Genomic DNA, 22,400 nt, shown 5'->3' with positions numbered 1-22,400 from the left:
ATGAGCGGGTGACGCATGCGTAAATGCCGATCTTGGTACAACCCCCTCATTTTTTCCTGATTTTTGCAACTTTACTCGCTTATATCTCTGCTTCCGGACGGTGAATTTTTTTCATTTTTTTGCATGTTAGCTTAGATTAATTTGAACCGCATGGTCTTTCAAATTTTAAAAAATTCTGTAGTTGTAACAAGAATTAGCTACACATTTCAAAAAAACTTATTTTTCTTAAAAACTGACCTACAAGATTTTGCTGAAGTGTAAATGTATTTAGAGATTATTTCTAACAGTATCTGGTAACGCTAAATGGAATATTTCACACCGTCCCGTTTTTTTTTTTTCAATAAAGACAATATCAGTTCATTGTACTTAAGGCTCAAAGAATGCCTTATATCGTTGACATGGTAATGTTATTTTGGAGAAAAAGGTGATGTGAGAAATCTATGATGTGTACTTAATACCCTGGCCAAATTCTGTCTTGATATGAGGACCCTAACTGTATCTAAAACAGAATATGTTTATTTGTTTGAAAAAAGGAGAAACTATTTCGGGCCTTATTTGTTCTTATTTGAGAGGTGCTGGGTGAAAATCAGCCATAAAGGTTTTTCTTAACATGTTCTCAGTAACATTGGTTTCAGAAATACTTCAAATTATATATTACTACCTGTAGAGGTGTGAATTAACATAAAAATCTGTGTTGTATTGTAATTGTCCTGAACACCATAGTACTTTGATACTAATTTACTGTACTGTCCGTGCTCGCTAATTGACAGGTGGCATTCACTTCAACCAATGGAGACACTCACCAATGAACGCTGAATTTGGCAGCGGGTACAAAATTCGCGCCTTTTCACTTTTTGCAAAGTTCATAAAATTCTGGTTTTTGCATAATATTGGCCGAGTGAGTCACGGTTTTTCGTCTCCGAATTTGACAAAAGTGCTTTTGGCCAGAAAATATTTTAACTCAGGACGAAAAAGAGAGATGCAAATAATTCAAGACGAAGAGTTTCTGTTGAAGACAATTGTTCTTTATGGTAAGAAATTCCTCGACAAAATTTTGCCGAGTACGTGTTGACTGTAACTTCATTGATCCACCATCAGAGTCAAAATCGTCCTCATATTTTTATGTTTTGGTGTTTTTAAGGAAGGAGGAAGCGTTTCGCACCACGGACAAGAAGCCGTGGTACAATAACCCGTTAAAGTTACAAAACCGAGGGCAACTTTTGTGGCACGATGAGAGACAACAGCCGCAACTCTTCACGTGTACAGTCGCTTGTTTTCCGAAAGGCAAACTGAGAGTTTTTCTAAATGTTTTTGAAGTCGGGGAAGCTAAGGGTAAATTTGCTTTCAATTTACATGAATAACTCTGAGCACATTTCTACGTTTCGTACTATTTTAAAACCGGACCGTTAGCAAAATGCTCCTTCTCTGTGTATAACTCATCATGACCTGGACGAACATTTCGTCACGACATGCATGGTAAAAAAAACATATTTTAGTATTTAAACGGATTTCCTAGCTGAAAGTCTAGTGATCCGAAAACTATAGGGATCAACCCCCGGGGGGTACTCCCTTATACGGGCCTAGATAAGAATGTGCGGCCCCCAAGGGTGGGTTTTTCAGCCGTGTTGGTCAGCAATAGGGTATCGCTTTTGGCCAAATTTCCGCCAGTTTTGGGTCATATGTAGGTAACCATTTTTGCACTCTAGCCTTTAACATAGGTCCTGAACTAGGGAAATAATTTTAAGGCAGGTCTGCACCAGGGTATTGATTTAAAGGGGTCAGGTCTTAAATTGGGTATCCAATTTTTGGTCAGGTCATAAATATGGTGGGGAAAACCGCAGATTTTGGTCATAATAGGGTAAGGGTTTTGGGAAGCGGGCCGCCCATCCCTACCAAATTTTTCTGGGAATACTCCTTCCCCCCCCCCTCCCCCCCCCCCGGGATCAAAACGTAACTTTTTCAAAAATTTCAGCCAGAAAAAAGGCTCCCGAAAATTCTAGGTGATCTTTTTAGGGTAAAATCCGATTCAAATGGGCAATTATACCATTTTTCAGATGTTCGAAAATCCTGGCAAGGATAGCAAAAATTTAACAACAAATGGTCCGAAAACTAGATCTCATAATCGCCTTCCGACCATATATTTTCCGAAAATTGACGGTTGGGTGCCCCTGATAGCATAGCCTCGTCCTGTCCAATGGTTAGGAGGCAGGTGACTGTAAACCTTGTAAATGAAATGAAAGGCATTTTTTGGCTCGATGGTGGCGTGGGGATACTTGTAAACAATACGACAGCGGGCTCCTTCGCTGGAGGCGAACCCTACGACCTACCATGATCACTACTTTAAATGCGCCACCCCCCTGAACAAGAGTCCCCAGTCATTTTTCTCCGCCCTGCACTGGCGGAGAAAAGCCCTGGGAACGGTAAAAGGTCCCATGACGTTGCGGACCATCCCATGAAAGGCATATCTCATCAGAGCAATTTTTCGTAAGTCTTCAAGTCTCCATGGAGACTGTTTTGAATGAGAAAAATCTTTGGTAGCAGCGAAAAGCAATTTTTACACATCAAATGCACACATTGTAAGACTAATTTAGCTCACGAATTATTGGAGGGATGAGATTTTTTCTATAAACATGGGTTATAGGGGGTGGATTAAAAAAAGGAGTGCTCGTTTCGTCGTGAACGACAACTCCGAATCGAGAGTACACTCCGGACGTTCTCAGCAATTCCAAAAGGGCGCACCATGCAAGAAACTAGAGATTCAAAATATTTGGTCGGACAGGCGAAACAGCTCTTTGACTTTCAAATGCAGCCAGGATGAAGCTCTAAACGTCATTAGTTTTTTCGCTAGTTTTTAACATTTTAGTTGTTTGTGCAGTACGATAGTTTATTAATTATTTGTCTCCCATGAGCTGATTATTTAAGACAATAACCAGTTTTTTACAGATTGTGTAATCCTAACAGATCCTCAAATGTAGTGCGTGACCACTTCACGCTCCAAAGTAACGAAAACGTCAACACGTTGCGATTTTTACACACAGCTGAAAACCTATTGCGCGAGTATGTGTTCCGCTACAATAACCGGTCAATGGTTCTAAAAACCAAGAACAAACGTATCATTTATTTCCCCGTGGTGATGTATCGCCAAGACACTTTATGGATGTAGATGATGAACCTTGAAATGTGCCATGCCAAGATTTTCCACAGTGATCCGAGTTCGAGCTATAATTTGCAATGTTGCTGTTTAAGTTTATGGGACAGATACTATTGTTTACTCGCCCAAGAGAATAGTCGTGGTTTAATGGAGGAAGAGCAAAACCACATGACAAATTCGCGAGAGATGGTCGAAAATTCTTCGGCGCAAATTCCACTGATGTCAGAAAAAATGCGTAAGCTCAAAATCGATTGTTGGGAATCTCAAGGAGGAAACGCGAAAATTCCTTTCTAAGCAGCGTAATCCGTGATTTAATCGAGCAAAAATGAGGAAATCTCAAAGTGACTTTAAAAGCGGGTTTAAAGCAATTAGAAAAAGTGACGATTTCACAAGATTTAAGGCGAGCGAAAAGAGCAAAGTTGCGAAAGGAGAGTTTGTGAAAGGTGCTCCATTGAAGTCCGAAGTTCGAGATTGTCCCCTTCGATGCGGTGTGCTTTAAACGGGATGTATCAAGTTTACCACGGCCTTTCCGGGAACCTCCGAAAGACCTTATGGGATACAAAGGCAAAGAGTATGCTGAGGTGCTTCAAGTCGCAGTGGAATCGCTCCACGGAGAAATCGAAGGAAGACAATTTGATGTTTCTGCTATGGACCTTGTCCGATTGAATTCTGCGAGTTGATCGCATTCACGGGTCGCACTACGAGTTTTACTTCCGGACTGCAAACAAGACAATTTTTCCTCGCGTTAAAATCACACGACTCGTTTGGCCCTCTGAGCCTGGCCAGGAAGACTAGAAACAATAGACACTAATAAGGATTTAATTAATCTGGTTCTTCCTCTGTCAGGGCGCATGGATAAATTTAGAACGTTTTTTTAGAAAATTTTGTCGATGTCTGCATCAAGTTGGATCATCAAGTTTATCTCACACAGTCGTCTGTCTTTGGGCAAGAGGGTAAACAGGAGCTGGACTCCCTCATGACAAATCTCTCAAATACTGATAACTTTATCAATTATACGCTGATCTTCAAGGATGACCTTTTTCCCGTGGATACGGTCTCCAGCAGGGAGCCGTCCCTCTGGGGAAAGGGAAATGTGCATGTTGTTCTCTTTCTGTGATTTGGATGTCTATTTTACTGCCTATTTTTTAAACCGATGCAGAATCTACTCTGGCCCTTGGGTTAAAAAGTGTATTCCCCCCGGGGTATTTAGTCTATATACCCCAATGATAGTCCATACGGGGGATCACCGCCTCCCTCTATGAACCAATATCGATTTACTCGTGACACAGGTGACCTGGAGAGATTTTGGCTTTGGAATGACTTGCCAATACAAGAGTGACTTCTTCAAATTTGGGTGTTTTGACCTGTCCTATCAAGGGATGGGAAGTGAAGACGTAAAATTGTACCCGCAACTACCTTTCTATCGATTTAGTTGTTATAAGGTGCTGCAAGACAGGGGGATTTTTCATAATTGGCATTCAAAATACTGCAATCCCAGAAATCGCATTTGACCTCACGCTCAATTTTTGAGCCTGCATCAAAAGCAAAATCAAGTCTGAGGCATCGCATTCACAGCTGGGTCTGTTTAGCATTTGGTGGGAAGATTTTTGATGAAAAAGAGACGGACTGGATCACACAACTTCAAGAATCTAAGAGCAGTGGAATTAGTAAGAAGACAACCTAAGTACTCAATGACTTGTGTTAACCCACTTAACTAATGCCAAGGTCATCATGCGTAATTTATTCTCTTTACTCTCCCACACCAAAACCTATGGTACTGGTAGGGAGACCTTTCAAGTAAGACCACGCTTTGGCTTGTGTTGAACATCTCCCTTCAGTCCTAAAACTTCTATGTTTTAAAAGCAAGTTATGGTGGAACCAGAAAATTTTCAGTTGATCATTGGTTGGCCTTTGGGTGGAAGAAAAGCAGATGATCTGGCTAACAGATCCCACTTTGACCATAAAAGCTGCCGCGTGTCTGTACTGGTAATGAATACTTTTACATCTAATCATACACTTTTGGCATTTTTTAACACATTTTTGCTCGATTTGAATAATGTTTGCTTAAGTTGCTAGCACAAGAACTAGGTTAGTACTTGTGTGTACTTCCACATTGAAAAAAGCTACTGTCAACCAGGGGTTTCAGATCATTATTAGGCAAAAGGCCCAGACCCCATCAACCAAGAGTAAGATTTACCCAAATTGGCCCAGGCGCCATTGGCATCAGAAAAGTGTCTATTTGTTAAATTAGGTTTTGACCAAATCGGCTAATTCAATGTTGTAGCCAATCCCAACCCGCGGGGAATGAAACATTTTGTCCACGTATTTTCCATAAATGTATCATTTAAACATGAAATGCTACATTGTAACGCAAATACCAATACACACAGAATGCTTAAGTCCTTGGAAGATTTGAATCTACATTCAAATTGAAATTTTACAATTCAAAGTGAATTTGAAGATTGGAATTACAAACCTTTGGTCATATAGTTGTTTTTCCCACAAAACTAATAGACACTTTTTCTGGATGCTGATGGTGACAAACATGATACCAAGATTCGTTACTCTTGCAATATTGACTCTTGACAAACGATAATTTTTACACAACCGGATACACGCATGCAGGCAGAGGGAAGACCACAAAAAGCCTGCTAACCCACAGGTCTTCCTTTGACAATAAAATGATAACACCTGTTTCACACACCTAAGAAGAAAACTGACAGTGCTGAGGAAGTTAGGATACAAAAATAGAGGACACGCTTTAATGGTAGGGTTTTTTTTTTTGTAAGGTGCAGTGCTTGCTATAAAACCAGAAATTTTTTATGTAGAGTTTTTAATGCAAATTATAATTATTGGGTTATTAATTAATGTTTTAATATGAGATAATTATAGGCAAAGGATATTACAAAAGAATGCTAATGGGTCAACAATAGAGGGGTAAAAATTAATTTAGTAATCAAATTTCTATAGAGGTTCTTTCTTGTCCAAAAAACTTTCACAAAATAAAGATTAATTAATACAGTGTATTAAAAATATTATGATTTATGTCTCATTAATAATTCATAAGCTAAAAACAAAAAGAAATCACCACCGTGAAGGAAGTGTGGGATATGTGGTCTTAATTACCTGATTCCCTTTGGGAAGCAATATCAAAAACTCTAAATCGGTTTTTAAAAAGCTCGGCGCCTTCGGCTCCGTCGTTTTCAACGTCGCTTCTTGGTGTTTGGATATCCAATGAAACACTCCTCCTCGTGTTTTTGATTATATTACTTCACTCATGTCTGTCTATTCAAAAGGTAAATTAAAACCAAAAAAATGGGGTTCACCTATGAAGACCGATGTCTGTGTGCATGGCTTGTTTCTGCTAGCAAGTTAAAAAACAATCTCCATCCCCCAATGAAGAAAATACCAGCACTTTCTGTGATGATTTCCCATGAAATCTCCCCTCCCCAGGATACAACGCACCCCAGAAAACAAACTTAAATTAAACCCCACCCAAACTGGTTTTTAGAACCCATTGGGACTCCAACAGGGGCTCCCCATTGACCAAGTAAAATCCTCTGGCGTTAGACGCAAGTAAAATACTAAAGTCTCGCCGGTTTCGGCCGGTTTTGGATGCCAATGGGTTTATTAATTGGGACCGTTTTTCAGTGAGATTAATTAATAAAACAATCAACAAGTAGTCCCCTTTTTCAAATTTTAGAATTACTCTGCTGAATACAAACACAACTGACACATTTGATACAGTGTTAGTCTCAACCTAAAGTAAAATAATCACAAAAACAGGCAGGAAACGTGCCTGAAATTTGAAAATTAAACAGTACGAGAAGGTTTGTAAACAGGGTTCATCTTGTTGCTGAGGAATTTTGTGAATACTATGTTGGTCACGGGTTTCAGATGAGGATTAAACCCTGTAAAAACAGGCCATTTCCCCGAGTTCAATGTCTGCCTCGTATTCAAACGAGTCTAAGTGCGAAGTTTTTCTTATGAAATTTAGTTTTCATTCCAATGTAAAGTAGAAACCTAACTACCATCACAAAGACTTTCGCACTTCCCAATCGCTTTGAAGACAAGGTAGACAAGAACTCGGAAATGGCCTATTGTTGCTCTCAAGTGCTTTTTATTCAGTCGGTCATGGTAGACTCGAAACTGGACTATTTCAAGAAGCTGAAAATATGACCTTGAATCTTATGTGGGCTACAAGTAGCCTATAAGTTGTCAGCAGATTTGAAACAATTTACGTTTTCCTTTAAGCAAGATAACAGTAATAAAGGATATTAATCATTCCACCTTGTTGCAAATTAAGTCCATTATCAAGCCTTACACTGGTAAACACGTATTAATTATAATTATTAGTAGAATTTTTTTGTACCACGACGACTCATGCAACATTCTTCCCACATGGTTATTATTTTCCTTGACACATTAGCCCTGTTCACTTTTAAAATAATTTTACAGAGTGACAAAGTGAGGGTTAAAGGTTTTTGTTTTATGAGGTTTTTTTTTCCCTTATAAAATAATAATCCCAAAAACATAAAGGGATGATTCCTCATAAACAAGAAAACTGCAACATGAAAGATTCAAAGCCCATGCTTTGTTTAAAATAAAATTAAATTTTTATTGGCTCCTTCTCTCAGGACAATTAGTGCCTTTTGCAAATGGTCTTATTCGTCTATAAAAAGCAGCTTGGTATACATTCGAACGAAAAGAAATGAAGTATTATTTGACGGGTGGGATATAGACAAGAAATTAGAAGTCAATACTTGCAGTTAACAAAGGCCATAAATAAACAATTGTCACTTTATACAACTGTAGACTTGTGTAGGTGTTCTAAAAGTGGTCTTTATACGCACCTTATTTCAGGTTTCCATTGACAATAATTGCCAACAATAATATTGTATCATGATAATAAGCTTTTCTATAAACAGACTCAAACAGAAATCCTTATGTATAAACCATCCATCAGTAAGTAATCGGGAACATTATCGTTTCTAGGGTCATGTTGGTTGGGCTGTCAGTTTGCCGGTCGGTTAGCTGTTGGTAGCCTGTTGCAAACCTGTTGGTAACCTGTCAGTAGTCTGTTGGGCCGACAGGTACGACCGAGTACAGTCCGTCCGACAGGTTTTTTTGGGGAGCTCTTCGTGGCAACAACTACCCACAAACAACATTTTAAAAACATATTTCAGCAGGAGTGTCTTTAAAAAGTTGGTTCGTGTCCTCAAATTTATTTTGACTTTGGTCATTGTCACGAAGTCATTGTAAATGAGCATAATAATGTTGTAGGTTATTGCATTACAGTTGCCCTGTTAAGTGTTGAGGAATCGCTTGGTATATCTTGTTACAATTGATTGTAAACTTAAGTTGAATAGTGAAGTACTGGTTCCTGAGATATTCGTGATTCTGCAGAATCCTCACCTCCCTTCAAGCACTAATTACCAAACTGTAGTTTTTGGCTTTCCATCAATCAAATTTCCAAACATAGCAGGAAAGATCGACGTCCACCTCTGGAGAAGTGAAATTGGAGTTTTTTGTTTTAGTTTCCACACAGCTCAAAATAATACCAACTTACAATATCTTTTCTAGCGGTTTCTTCAGTAAAAAGGATTCATAGATATACCATCACTTTCCATTGGCAATCAAGCTCAAACGTATGAATGCAACATGGGGAACCAAAGATGCTGATTGGTAAGTTATGTCCATGCATCAGTGTTTGATTTCCGCATCTCAACAACTCTCGGCGTCTCAACTCTCGGTTTGGTGTACAGAAGTTTGATTTATGGAAGCCAAAATGCAGTTTGGATGTTGGCACTTCAAACAAGAAGATTCCAAAAAATTATACGAAAAAACGCGGTAAAGCAAGTTTTAACTTTCTTCATTCTGCTCCATTAAGTTTACATAATATCATTTAAAGCCTGGGTAGTTACAGCTACAGGTGAATGAAGAAAAGCAGCATGGCTAGTTCTTATAGTTTGCTGGAATTTCAATTTGGAGTCCCCACTTTGAAATTGGAAACTCACTGTCCCATTCACCTTCACAGCTGTGATTGTCAAATTGATGACAAACTGATTTGCCTCCTATCAGTTATGATACTGTTATGTTTTGGCATTTGCCCTGAATCCCATGAGTAGCTGAGCCATGCAATTAAGAACACATAAAAATTATTCAAAACCTTTCTGTGGCATGTGGTTAGCAATGCTTGAGTTTTCAGGCTATTGTACATGTTGTTCCTCTAAAAACCTATACACAGAAACCTGTAAAATGCATTCCAATAATTCAAACTATTTTACATTCTCATGACTGGTATATTTTCTCATTTTGCCACAAACAGATAAAATCCGCCAATACACATAACGTTTTGTGTAGAAAAAATGCTTCATTGAACCTGCTTGAAAATATTTTAGTTCATGAAAATATGAAAATGGAAGATCATTTCTCAAAAGGTAAACTGTCTACTTGAGAAATATCAGAAAATTGGATGAATGGTTTGTCAATTGAAGGGCTGGGGGTATAAACACCCCATGTTTCAGTTTTGCTTCAAATTGTCTGAAATTTTGCATGGGTGGCATAGAACTGAACATAAAAATCTCACCCTAGGCCTTTCCCCTTTGTTTGGGGTTTCATTTTCAAAAAATATAATATGAGCAAAAACTGTCAGTTGTCTTTCCAAAACAAGAAACAAAACCAACCCTTTTCGTTTTCTCAATGTATGGAATCAACAGGCTGGTTCTTTAGTCCATAATTTGCATACAATGCAATATGCAATGAGGCAGTGGGTTTAAAACCCCAGCCGTTCAATATTGCAAATTATTTCAAATATTTTTAAGGCTTGTGACATTACTTATGACCGAATCAATTATATCGATATAAAATATAAGAACTATACAATTTATACAACTTGTTACCCTAACACCCTGATTTCACTTTGTGACTGTGCAATCACTTAAAGGAGATACAATTTTAAGCAAACCAGTTTGAATTGCATCCACAATTCCATGAAACGTGCCAAGATTCGTAAGAACTTCATGAGCACCTTCCCTGAAAAACAATTAAGTAAATAACTACATTGTATTATAGTTACCACCACAACCACCGGCCATTATACCACCACTACTACTACACGTACACTGCACTACTAATACTACCACTACCACTACCACTTCCACTACAGTACTAACCCTAAACCTAACCCAACAAAAGCGGCGGATCTGGCAAAAGTGGCAGATTTGGCGAAAATGTCGGACTTTGTGAAATTTCACCGACAGGGTGACAACTCAGCCAGAGGCAGATTTGGCAGAATTTCGCCAAATCCTCCATTTCTACCGTTTCCTGCATTTCTTGACTAAAGTTGAGAAAGATGCTGGGTGGGTGGGAGAAGCTCATAAATTATATTTTGTTGTATCAACAAAACATGCAACAAGCTGGGAAAAGTAAAAGCTGTCATTTTGATGATTTATAAGCCCTTCAGTGGGTTGAACTGGGGAATTGTAGGTTGTGAAGACTCAGAGTGGAAGACAAAGGGCTAATACTTGGAACATGTTAACTTATGTCAACTCAGGTGTTAGCACAGCATTTCAGGGGTGTTGCCCTATTAAGGAGTCAGATGTTGCTTGACCTCCATTTAAGAATGTCTGGTGGAAGTAGTTCCCGGTGTTGTGGTCTGATCTTATCTGGACGAGGGCATCTTTCACTTCCTAAAATAAATATTATTGTAAACTGCAAAACAAGCAGTCTGGCTCAAGCCTCTCATAAAGCATTGAAAATTCGTCCTGAAAAGTCCCATGGGGAGAGACTAATAGCTTCACTTCACTTCACTTTACTTCACCAATAACCATTTGCTTCTGGCCTTTTTATGCCAGTAGTGTTTCCCTTTGTCATCATTTTAATATGTTAGAGCCATGTGTTCCAGTGTAGTATACCCCTGGTAGAACTTTGTCTTTTGATCACTCTTTTGAACGGAACCTGGGAATCGTTCTGTCAGTTTATGTTTTGTTTGTGCATGACTTGCACTGCTGCCATTTGGGCCAATTATACAAAGACCTCTTGTATAATTTGACCACAGAAATGTAGAAAGTGCATTGAATATTCCTGATGAATTGCCATAACATAAGCATCAGCATCATCATCAGTAGCAGTTGTAGTAATAGGAGTAGTGGTTAGTAGCGGTTAGGGTTGCATGTAGTGTTGGTGAAATTTCGTCAAATCTGCCATATTTGTTGAGTCATCACTTCTTTGGCAAAATTTCGTCACAACAGTTGTCAACTTGGCCAAAATGGCAGCTTCGGCTAAATTTTGTCAAATCTGCCATTTTTACCATTGCCTGCATTTCTGGGAGGTCCCATGATTTGTGAGTCAAATAGTCAAAGAGTCATGAGTCAATGAGACTCACAGTCAATATAGCAATAATTTATTAAGCCTAAGCCCTCGTTTCAGTGATTAGGCCTAAGCACTCTCTGAGGGCGCATTTGATTGACCCTATTCTGGAATAAGAATACCTGGAGTGATGATTGAAACGGTATGTTTGGCGCGTTTCGAAGTCGCAAGGATGATAAAAAATAAGTTTAAAATAACATTTTAGCAAATATTTGACAATTTTACTGTGAATCTCCGCAAAAACGAAGGATTTCCAACTTGTATTCCATGTATTCCTATTCTGGAATACGGTCAATCAAACGCACCCTGAAATTTTAGCTTTCATTTTATGGGTTAGGGTAACTGCACTAACTCATTGACTCATTGACTCATTGATTCATTGACTCATAAATACTTAATACTCCATTTCTGGACATAATCTCAGCTATTCGTACCTTATTAATATATCTACTGCTCTTTCTTGTTGATGACTCAAAAGATAGATGGCTGTTCTCAGGCCGTGGCACTTGATTGTACTGTCTGTTGACTGCAAGACATTTATCGAATTTATAAATTTAGTAGACGTTCAAAAGTCCTTCCTCTCATGTAGATGGCATGCGGGACGAAGGACCTTTCGTACTTGATTGGTGCCAATTTTAGCAAACCAAAAACGGGTCATTGAGCTAGACCAATCAGAGTAGTCTTTGTGGACCCCAGGGAATAGAGCTGTCATTTAAAATTTGCCATACGAAGTGAAGTGTTACTTTCAAAAAAGGTGATGGATGAAGAAGCTATAGGATATTCTGAATTGTGCGACTATCAGTGAGAGGAAAACAATTCAAGCATGTGTTTGTGTCAGCTCCAGCCCAAGCTGGGAAAAGTCTGACCTTTGAGCTACCCCTTCTGCTTTTGATCGTTTACTTGGAGAGGATTGCAATGCTATCATCTTCGTTATTGTTCCACTGACTTCACTCATGAAAGATCTTGTCTCTAGCCTCAATTGTTGTGGCATTAGAGTGTCATAAAAAGGAGACGATTGTTCAAAACAACAGTTGGAGGACATTTTAAATCTTAAGTATAAACTGGTGTCTGGAAGTCCCGAGGCGATTCTCAACAACTATCAACGCAGTTTCCGTCGACTGAAACAAATATTTTAAAATGTGTCTTCATCAATGAGAGTTAATGCATTGCTAAATGGTAAGTTTCACTAAGATGTATCTCTACTATTCCCGATCTAGCATGTCTTTTTAATCCCGGTCTAGCACGTCTCCTATACCTGAAGCCTCCCTTATCATTCATGAGCGAAATCAATTGACTTTCTTGACGATTCGAAGCTTTCCCCCTACTTTGTTATCTTCCAAACTAGGTGCTTTGTTTCTGTCAGCAAAATTAATGCACAAAGTGTGGTCCAAAAAGTATCACTGGAGATCTCCTTTCCAAGCGGCGACTCAAGATTGAAATTTAGCTTTCGTTTTATTTTGTCTTTGTTTCTGATACCTTTAGCACAAAGTAAACAAATTTCCTCTTTGGATTTCGGAGAAACAAACATGTTTGGTAGTTTTCGTCGGATTACACCATTCAAGTGCAGAACTTGCAAATGACTTCAGCGCTTTTATGGTGCGAAATGCAAATGAAACCCTTACAAGCCAGACAAGTCGACCTCTCATGACTTTGTCGCTCGCTCATCCGCTTGCCAAAACATTTTCTCCTGAGATTCTCATGAGGTTGACTTGTGGCAAGTCTATAAATTTAGATATGGGTGAAATTGTGAAGTACAGTTTATACAGGGTACAACCAATAATTACTTCTAGTAGGAGTCCCACCTACAACCGTAGAACTGCTCATTGGATTCTACTCCAAATCAAATCATACTCACTTTATGTTTTAAAACAATTTCACACACATCAGGAATCAGTTACTTGAAAGTCATTAAACTACGTCCAGAAATAACTTCCACAAAAAAAAAATTCAAGAATCAATATTAATGTGTCTGATCAATATGCAATATAACCAGATACGGTACACAGTGTATATGCATGCACAATTAACAAATAGCATTTTCAAATGGTTCACCAACTACAGTCAGTCAATTAATGAGAAACTGAACCCAGTGACCCCTGGGAGTGAGACTTAACAGGTTTTACTCTGTCTAATGCCAGACGATTTTACTAATCAACTCTGGGCTTCTTGGTACGTCTGAGTTAATGGTTAACAGAGTGCAAAAATAACACACAACAGAAACTTGCACTTAAAAATGTTAAATAAAAAGCAAATGACATGCACAAGTCAAAATGTTTAAATACTGTTGATGGCGTACCTTAAGGTGTGTTTGAACAATATTTGGAAGATAGTCAATCTACGAAATCAAAATGTGCAATAATTATCACGATCAGTAAGCTGGTAATGACCCTGTTCTTTTGGGTGCAACCAACTGAACCACAACTGGTATTCTGGTTGAAGCACTGATGTTGATTGACGAAATTCCAAAACTCAGAAGTCCTACTTTTGAAAATTATGAGCCATGCCCAACCAGGAAATGAACTCAAGTAAAATGCAATTTAACTAAGTTAACAAGTCTAGGAGCGACTGTGGTCAGTTATTGTTGTCAGTGGTTTTGTTATAATATGAATTATTTGGGCATGCATTCCTCATGCTTTGGGTTGTAGAGCTTATTCATCGGTGTGGTGGGAAGATTAAGGAGAATTTTGTGTGCAGCTCTAGTGGTTTTCCCCTCCCATCCCCCTCTACTTCCCACTGTTTTTAAGCATGATGCCTATCCTCTCGGGGCGCGAAGGGTTCATGGCTGGGTTGTGAGGTTTTGCCAACCATCGGTGCAGTCAGTCTCCTCCTAAACTTTGACATTCACAGATTCAAGCAACAAGATGAAATTTGCCACAACTGAAAAACACTGATTGATGGAGTAATAAAAGTAATGTTTACTTCATATGTAGTAAAATACCCAACTGAAATGCACAATAATTAAAAATAAAATGGTCTTACCAGAATTGATGAATTTTGATGAAAGTTTGCAAAGTTACCAAGTGCTCTAGAAACATGTTTCTGTAAAAACAAAACCCTTCAAGTTAATTGTTTTTTTCTTCACTATATACATTACATCTTAGGTATCTTTGCTTTTACTTCTGATCTTATTCTGTATTGCAAAAACATCGTATGGAAGGTTTGAAAACTAAGGAATGGAAGACTTCAGTTTCACGACACAATTAATAATTCTTACGTTTAAGGTTAAAGTCATCATTATTGTTATTTGTTATTGAGTACCTGGATGTCTTTGTGTCCTGACTGAGATGAGGTCAATGAGCACATGGCTTGCAAACAATCCCTAAGAGACATCTATCGCAAAAGGAAATTGCATCTCAAAATACATGTATAAGTACCCGGTATTCAAGAATTGTATAACCATCTGACAGCCACTAACTAAGTAATACCGTACTTATTCAGCTACAAGCCGAGCTCGGCTATAAGCCGAGACCCCAAACTTCTTACGGAAAAAATCAACTTGATTGACACGAATTGTAAATGCATAATACTCGGCTATAAGCCGAGACCCATTTTAGGTCTTGATATGTATTATCGACTATGGAATTTTCGTAATTTAAAATACAAATTGACATTGACTGAAAAATTATACTCAAAGCAATCAAATGAACATGAAAGATAAGAAACAAACAAGCAACGTGATCGTGAGGTGGCGAATATTATTAAACAATTTCTGACCTCACAGGAAACGTGTCTTCGTACAAGCGAAGCGTTTTATAAAAATTTATCTGAGTGGAAACCTTACAACGGTTTTTTTGCTTGGAAAATGTCGCTACAAGAAGAACTCCATATTTGCGACAAGAATATTCCAGAACAAAAAAAAAAAAGTGAAGACGAGGAAATGGACGACGAATTCGAGACAGACAGCGAGGAAGAAGACGAGCAATAAGATCGAACCCGATCGCACAACAACACGAACGGCTCCTTTTAGCTTTACGAGCCACCAAGTAATAAAAGTCCATATTACACCAACAACATCGAAACAACAACTTCTCTTCATTTTACAACTAATTTAGTTCGGCTTGTAAGTGAATACACGTTCATTTGTTACTGTTTCAATTTGCTGAGAAAATTCTTTTTATCAAAAATACTCGGCTATAAGCCGAGACCCCTTCTACGGCTTCAAATTTGCCCAAATTGAGTGAGGATTGTGTAAAAATCGCTCGGCTTATAGCTGAATAAGTACGGTAATTAATATTTTATCAAATCACAGCCAAATTAGAAGCAAAAAGAAGGCATCACCATATGAGGTCACTATCAGGGAGGAAAGAGGCTGAAATCGACCAATTTTATTAAAGACAGTTTTCCACATTAATAAAAAGGCATGCAAAATTAAAGAGTTTCCTTTTGTGAAATAGGTTTTTGTTGCTCTTTTTGCAAAAGTACAATCATATTAAAATACTATCATTTTATTTCATGATGTTGTCACATGGGGTAAGTAGATCACGACGTACTAGTCTAATGAAGTCAACTGTTTGTGCGTCACCTTCTTCACCTGAAGACTAGCACTATGCAGTTGAAATGTCACGATCTACACCGTACATGACTACATCATTAGACAAACAATAATATTTAAAATACTTTAATTAATTTAATTAATAATAAGTTTGTTTTTGTGACTTACAGGTACCCGGTAATTGAAACATTTATAGATACAATAAATATCAAAATAACCTTGTTTTTCCAGGCAGGACTGTAAGTTATAGTTCCCTCTCTTTTCTTGTCATAAATTAAACTGAAATAATTTGAGCTAAACTTACCATGCCTCCCTTGAATTCACTTAGAGGAATTCAATGTCTGACAGCAATGTGAGTGTTTCCTCTATAGTGAATTCTTACTGTGATTAAACTTCCAATTTTGCTTAACTTGCAGACTGAGGTACGCTAAGTCGTGCAATTTAAAGTCAAAAGTAAACTTAACAATTCTTTTCCAATCAAAGCAAAAATGTGGGACTTTCATTCTACAAAGACGGTACTTCATCCCTCACAAGAGGAGTGGGTGCCACGAGAAGAAAAGAGAGGAAAAAGGCACCCAGCAATGTCTTGTAAGTAGACAGTAGAGAAATATCTGAAAGATGCTAACTGTTCATGGGTATTAGCCAAAATGGCAGCAATTGAAATGCAAATGGCAATGATTTTTAGCTCGATGTTTGGAAACAAATCGATCAACCTTACAATAAAAAAAATTAATGATAACTGATACGTACAGTACATGTCGGTAATCAGATACACATAAACTCACCTGATCTTGTTCTCCTGTTGCGAGATTGGCGATCAAGCATGAAGCATTGACTAGGACCTTGACAAAGCAATTCAATGAAAGTGATTAACCCAGAAAAAACTCCCCCTCTTCAGGGGTGAATGGATTAACAACATCTAGGTCTTTTTTCATTATTGTTTGAACTTTCTAAAAAGTCTTTTTCCAAGAGGTTTAATACAGTGTATGAAGACTGAATCCACATGATTGAATTTTCAGTGCCAACTATAATTATCATAAAAGTGCTTAGTTAAGCAATAATTCCATACCAAAACAAATCAGTACAAGTAAACACTAACTTGGATGTTCTTTGATCCTCGTGTGAGAGCTTCAACTAAGCATCGTCCAACTGAAAAATCTTCCTGCAACACAGCAAACATCTTCATTGTGCATTGGGTCATTTTCGAGGAAAAAAATGGCACACATTTTTGCTTTTAATAAATTACAAACTAAATTACATTTCAATAAGCTACATGTATTAGAACACCTTCATTAATGCAAATCAGATACAATTTTTACCACAATTGCTTGTAATCTCGCAATCTGATTGGCTAATTTGCTGTTGTTGATCAGAGTCTAGACAATGTTGCTCCTGTCAGGCTCACATCAATGTGTCATGCACTGTAATAGCCAATCAGGAACGCTCATTTTGGGAAATAAACCTGGTCCAATAAGATTGCGAGAACGTTATAGATCACGCTTGCTCTTTCTTTGTGTCATGATCTTGGTCACGCTCTGAATTAAATAAAAACTTCCTTTGGTGTTAAATATTGCGGTAAGAAACAAATCAAAAAAGGTTCAGCGTTGTCTGTACTCTAATATCAACAATGATATTCGTCATCACAGTGGTGATGACGAATATCATTGTCAATAAGAGTACAGACAACGCTGAACCACTTTCATTTGTTAAATTCACACAAGATCTACATGCATGTGGGATTAATAGTAGCTTACTTGCTGCTTTCCATTGTCGTCAATACCCAATGGATACAAATCCCTCACTTATATTGCATCTATCACAGGCTATTACGATAAATATCAAATATGATAAATGTGCAAATAACATATAATAGGTGATTATTTGAAAAATATGATTTTCTTTGAAAGAATTATAAATTCCTTTGTCTGTCACCTCGACAAAACAGCTTGCAGCCATTTGAAAAAAACGTTTACTAGGTGATTATCACATAATAATCACCTCAACGGCAAGCAATCAGCGCAGAGCATTTTCAATAATCACCTATGTAGTAATATAATAATATTATACTAAAACAGAATATTAGTTTCAGAAAAAAAACACAATTACTCAGCATAACCATTACAAAACATAAGTCGACTTACTTGGAATGGGATGATCACCTTACCTGAACAATGCGATGCCTTTGCCAATCTGTACCAACAGACATCTGTGCAAGAATCCTCAATGATATTTCCTGAATCTTATAAGTAACAAAAACTTTGAGGTTCAGCAGTTCTAACGATAACGTAATATCAGTCTGAGAATGAATCAATCAATGCACTTCATCTTATAACAGGTGGTTTGCAACTGCCTCAACTACAACCATGGATAGCTGCATAACCATGCAGTGCATGTTCTGTTTTTAGTGTTACTTTCATCATTACTTTTGCTGAATGATACCTTTTCATCTTGCGCTTTTGTCAATGCTAAAATTCTTGGCAAAGCATTCCGGTTATTCTGCAGAAATATAGAAAATAAGTACATGTAAAATTAATGATTAACCCTCAGGCTGGTTTTTACTCACCGACTGGGGGTCCCTTAGGAATGACTGGGTTAATGACTGGTATTTTATGACTTCCACCAATCAATAATTATTATTAGCACATACACCACTGTAAGGTAGAAATAATTATTTTGGAATTTATTTACATGTAGTTCAGCCTTTAGACATTGCCTTGATTTAGTTAATTGCAGCCAAAAATTTAGCAATCTCAAAGCTGAATAGCTTTTTGAAAAGAAGCCATGAAAGCAACTGTAACCATTGTTCTTGTTATTGCTAGTTACTAAGTGATTTGGAGTGTATTGTATCAAGCTTGGGGACCACATTTTTCAATACAAGAAAGCTAATCTGATTGCAGTGTATGTGGGATCACTTTTAAACAACTATATAGCTCACTAAGGCATATTTTACAGCTCGATCAGCATTTACACCTGCTTAAAATCAAACTTACATGTAAGTCCACGAGATAAAGATAACAGTATCCCTAGGCAGTTGACTTCATTACAAGTCAGATTCAAGACTGGCACTACATGTCAGAATCTACACCCTGAGTGACCACATTGTGAGGAAGAACATCCTTGAATATCATTGACTTACCAAAACAAACTAACAGAGATTACACACCTCTATGAGGGGTGCTAGGTTCCCTTGATGTTCAACAATGTGACTTAGTGTCATCAGGGCAAGAAGTGCAATAGCTTCTTTCATTGCACAAAGAGTCAAAACAGGATCCAGTGCACCATCAGCTAAAGCTGTTTGCAAATGCAATGTTCAATGGCAAAAAGTTAATATGAATGAGTAGTAAAATTCATCAATATTTCAGGCCTGTGTTGATCAGTAGTCTGGTAATTGAACCTCCCGGTTAACCCGCAATTGGAGCACACAGAAAGCACTATTTACTTGAGGGGTGAATACTAAAATAGTGTATCAGTTAAGAAAGTCTCACAAATTCCTGGATTCTAAGTTGTCCTCATTTCTCTGCCTTGAAATTGTTGCAAATTCATAGAATTCCACCTTTTTCTGGGAATTTATTTTGGAAAGGTCTGTTAAAACCCTTTGACACCCAAACCGGCCTAAACCGGCCAGACGATTTTACTCGTCAATGGGGAAACCCCGGGAGTCAATGGGTTAATCCATCAAATGACTGAGGGGATATAATAATGATGATGACCACGATTGATCGATGACGATGATCGATGACGATGATTGATGATGATGATGGAAGGGGTATTGAAATGTTTAAATTACGATAATTAATGTAAACTTACCTTGCACTTTTAGTTCAGGTGATTTTTATTAATGATGGTGATGAGGATTGAGGATCGATGATAATGATTATAATAATTATCGATGATGATTAGCGATCGATGATGTCATCCATGATGATGATCCATGATGATGATGATAGCAAAGTGGTATTGAATTGCTTAAGTTATGATAATGTATGTAAACCTACCTTGTGTTTTTAGTTCAGGTGATTTTTATTAATGATGGTGATGAGGATTGAGGATCGATGATAATGATTATAATAATTATCGATGATGATTAGCGATCGATGATGTCATCCATGATGATGATCCATGATGATGATGATAGCAAAGTGGTATTGAATTGCTTAAGTTATGATAATGTATGTAAACCTACCTTGTGTTTTTAGTTCAGGTGATTTACAGAATATCATCAAAGCACTGATACCATCAATCAAAGTCTGTTCTTGACTCTCACTTACAGTGGAAAGTATGCTGAAACATTTAAACCCTTTTTAGTTACGTCAAAATGAGGACGAAAACTAACTAAGGTATACTCTGCTGAGAGGCAATTCCAGTTTTCAAGTTCCTCAATACGTGATCACAAGTACTGCACACTTCATGAAACTCATTAACTGCCTTTAGAATCTTTTTACTGAACCATTATTTGCCTTTCCACTTCCCGTGTAATACTCTAGCATTTCCTATCCTTTCCTTTCACCCTATATTTCCGGTTCTTGTCCCTCAATTCTCTCCTAATTGCTTCCACTTTTGCTGAGGATTGACCCTAATTCAACGCACACCCAATTTTGACACCCAACTAGCCTTTGCTACCAATTTCCAACAATAAGGTAACTTAAAGGGTAAAGGATAGCATAATTTATTACTTTTAGCTTATGGTAAATGCAGTTGTTTATCTTTACTTGAGGAGAAGCATAAATTTGGGTGACACTTTGCGAGGTTAATTGTCTGTATTCCAAGACTCAAGTGATGTTGAAGTTGGGGGGAAGAGCAAGAGGACACATTGCGACGTTTACAGTAAAAACTCATGTACAAGCTGCACTCGTAGATAAGCCGCACCCCCAAATTTTAAGCATGATTTTGAGAAAAAAGTAAACATTTGAAAAAAGAACTCTCACTGGCTGGCAGAAAAGTTGTTTGTTTGTTTGTTTGCAGTTGTTTGTGATAAATGTGCCGAAATCTAAGTGCCAAAAATTCCAAAAATCGTCACAAAGCATGTTTTTCCAGACCCTTGATTTCTCTAATTCTTGGGAATAACAACACTTGTCTTCATGGTTAAAGCACAAAGTTGAAATAAAATGATGAAATTTGAGCGAAGATGAAGCACAGGAAACAATACAAACCCCACTGAAGGAAGTCTAGACAGAGTCACGTCATTCACCACGATCAGAAAACAGCATGGACATCAGCTGTGCGTGTATGTCATGTTTATAAAGACCCATGGAAGCCATCGATCGGAGAAAAACGTGTCGCTAAATGAGAGTTTAACAACCCCATGGACAAACACGCCATGCAAGTAATGAAATGCAACAAAACAGTTGGTCATTTGCCTCGTGAGTTCTCCCGAATAGCATGGTATTTTCTCGCACACGGTGGAGAGATCAGTGTTGAAGTGATTGGTCAGAGAATAACATTATGTTTAATCTTTATTATTTTACTGAAGGTTTTTAGTGTTATTTGTGAACCCATACCAGCCAGTTTACCCCCTCTGGAAGCAATGGTCTCATGTATAAGAAACACCCACGATTTTAAGCACTATACATAATGTATTTCGACAAAAAACTTGTGGATTATACACGATTTTTTATGGTATTTAAATCTGGACACATAGATCTTATTATCATATTTTTTTCCTTTCTAGGCAGTAAATGGCCTTCCTCAAACAATTTCGTGAATTCTGCTACTTTATTAGGTTGTCGGGCAATCCCATAAATTTCTAAAGACATCATGCATACATGTACTCCAAAAAAATGAGTCCATGGTGTCGTAAAAGCAGAAGTCAGATTTGCAATCTAGTTTAATGGATGCCTAACATGGGCTTTTAGTTAAAATGGAAATGAGTTCTTACCTACACAATGCTTTTATGCCACCGCACTTGGCCATCACGGAATGCAGTGGAGGGTGCGTGGAGAGTATCTGGAGTCCGGATGCAACAGCGGCCTGTAAGGCATACAAGTAACAGCTGCATTTATACATGTAAGAGCATTATGTAAGGCCTCTACAAGGAAAGCAACCAGTCTTTTTTACTGAATTTAAAGCACAGAAAAGTTCTAACATAGAAATTGAAAACAAGCAGACTACCTTCACTTCATCATTGCCACTTTGACTTAAAAATATCAGAGTCTGGACTCCACCCATCTCAACAACCTGTAAATTGAAAATTACATGTATCTCTTCAGTTTTTTGGTGCAGTTGTAAAAATTCCCCAACAAAAGCAAAGGAAGCTTATAAAAACTTTGGTACCTTTATGAATAAAACCTTAACAGCATTTGACACCAATATCATTATAAACCTGGCCCCAGTTGTTCAAACAATGGATAGCACTATCCGCCGGATAGGTAATAGCGAAACCAATTGCTC

The 22,400-nt window shown here is 37.8% G+C and overlaps 1 protein-coding gene and 1 pseudogene across 2 annotated transcripts in view; one reads left to right on the top strand and one right to left on the bottom strand.

Moving 5' to 3' along the window:
• The first annotated feature begins 3,185 nt into the window (after positions 1–3,185).
• On the top strand, positions 3,186–4,835 carry LOC137984437 (chondroitin sulfate N-acetylgalactosaminyltransferase 1-like; annotated as a pseudogene).
• Positions 4,836–9,641: 4,806 nt separating this feature from the next.
• Positions 9,642–22,400, bottom strand: part of LOC137985334 (uncharacterized) — a 17,843-nt gene continuing 5,084 nt past the window's right edge. For both annotated transcript variants that reach the window (XM_068832920.1, XM_068832921.1), the window contains exons 5-17: positions 22,122–22,187; positions 21,889–21,980; positions 20,197–20,294; positions 19,177–19,304; positions 18,453–18,509; positions 18,178–18,252; positions 17,113–17,175; positions 16,799–16,855; positions 14,780–14,851; positions 14,501–14,560; positions 13,818–13,856; positions 11,956–12,047; positions 9,642–10,186 (exon numbers count right to left, since the gene is read on the bottom strand). In XM_068832920.1, coding sequence (XP_068689021.1) covers positions 10,069–10,186; positions 11,956–12,047; positions 13,818–13,856; positions 14,501–14,560; positions 14,780–14,851; positions 16,799–16,855; positions 17,113–17,175; positions 18,178–18,252; positions 18,453–18,509; positions 19,177–19,304; positions 20,197–20,294; positions 21,889–21,980; positions 22,122–22,187 — 1,017 coding nt within the window. In that variant the 3' untranslated portion in view covers positions 9,642–10,068. The remainder of the gene's footprint in view (positions 10,187–11,955; positions 12,048–13,817; positions 13,857–14,500; positions 14,561–14,779; positions 14,852–16,798; positions 16,856–17,112; positions 17,176–18,177; positions 18,253–18,452; positions 18,510–19,176; positions 19,305–20,196; positions 20,295–21,888; positions 21,981–22,121; positions 22,188–22,400) is intronic.

Source organism: Montipora foliosa, chromosome 14 (assembly GCF_036669935.1).
Source record: "Montipora foliosa isolate CH-2021 chromosome 14, ASM3666993v2, whole genome shotgun sequence".
Taxonomy (NCBI): domain Eukaryota; kingdom Metazoa; phylum Cnidaria; class Anthozoa; order Scleractinia; family Acroporidae; genus Montipora; species Montipora foliosa.
The sequence above is the reverse complement of the archived record's forward strand: the minus strand, read 5'-3'. Positions and strand labels throughout refer to the sequence as shown.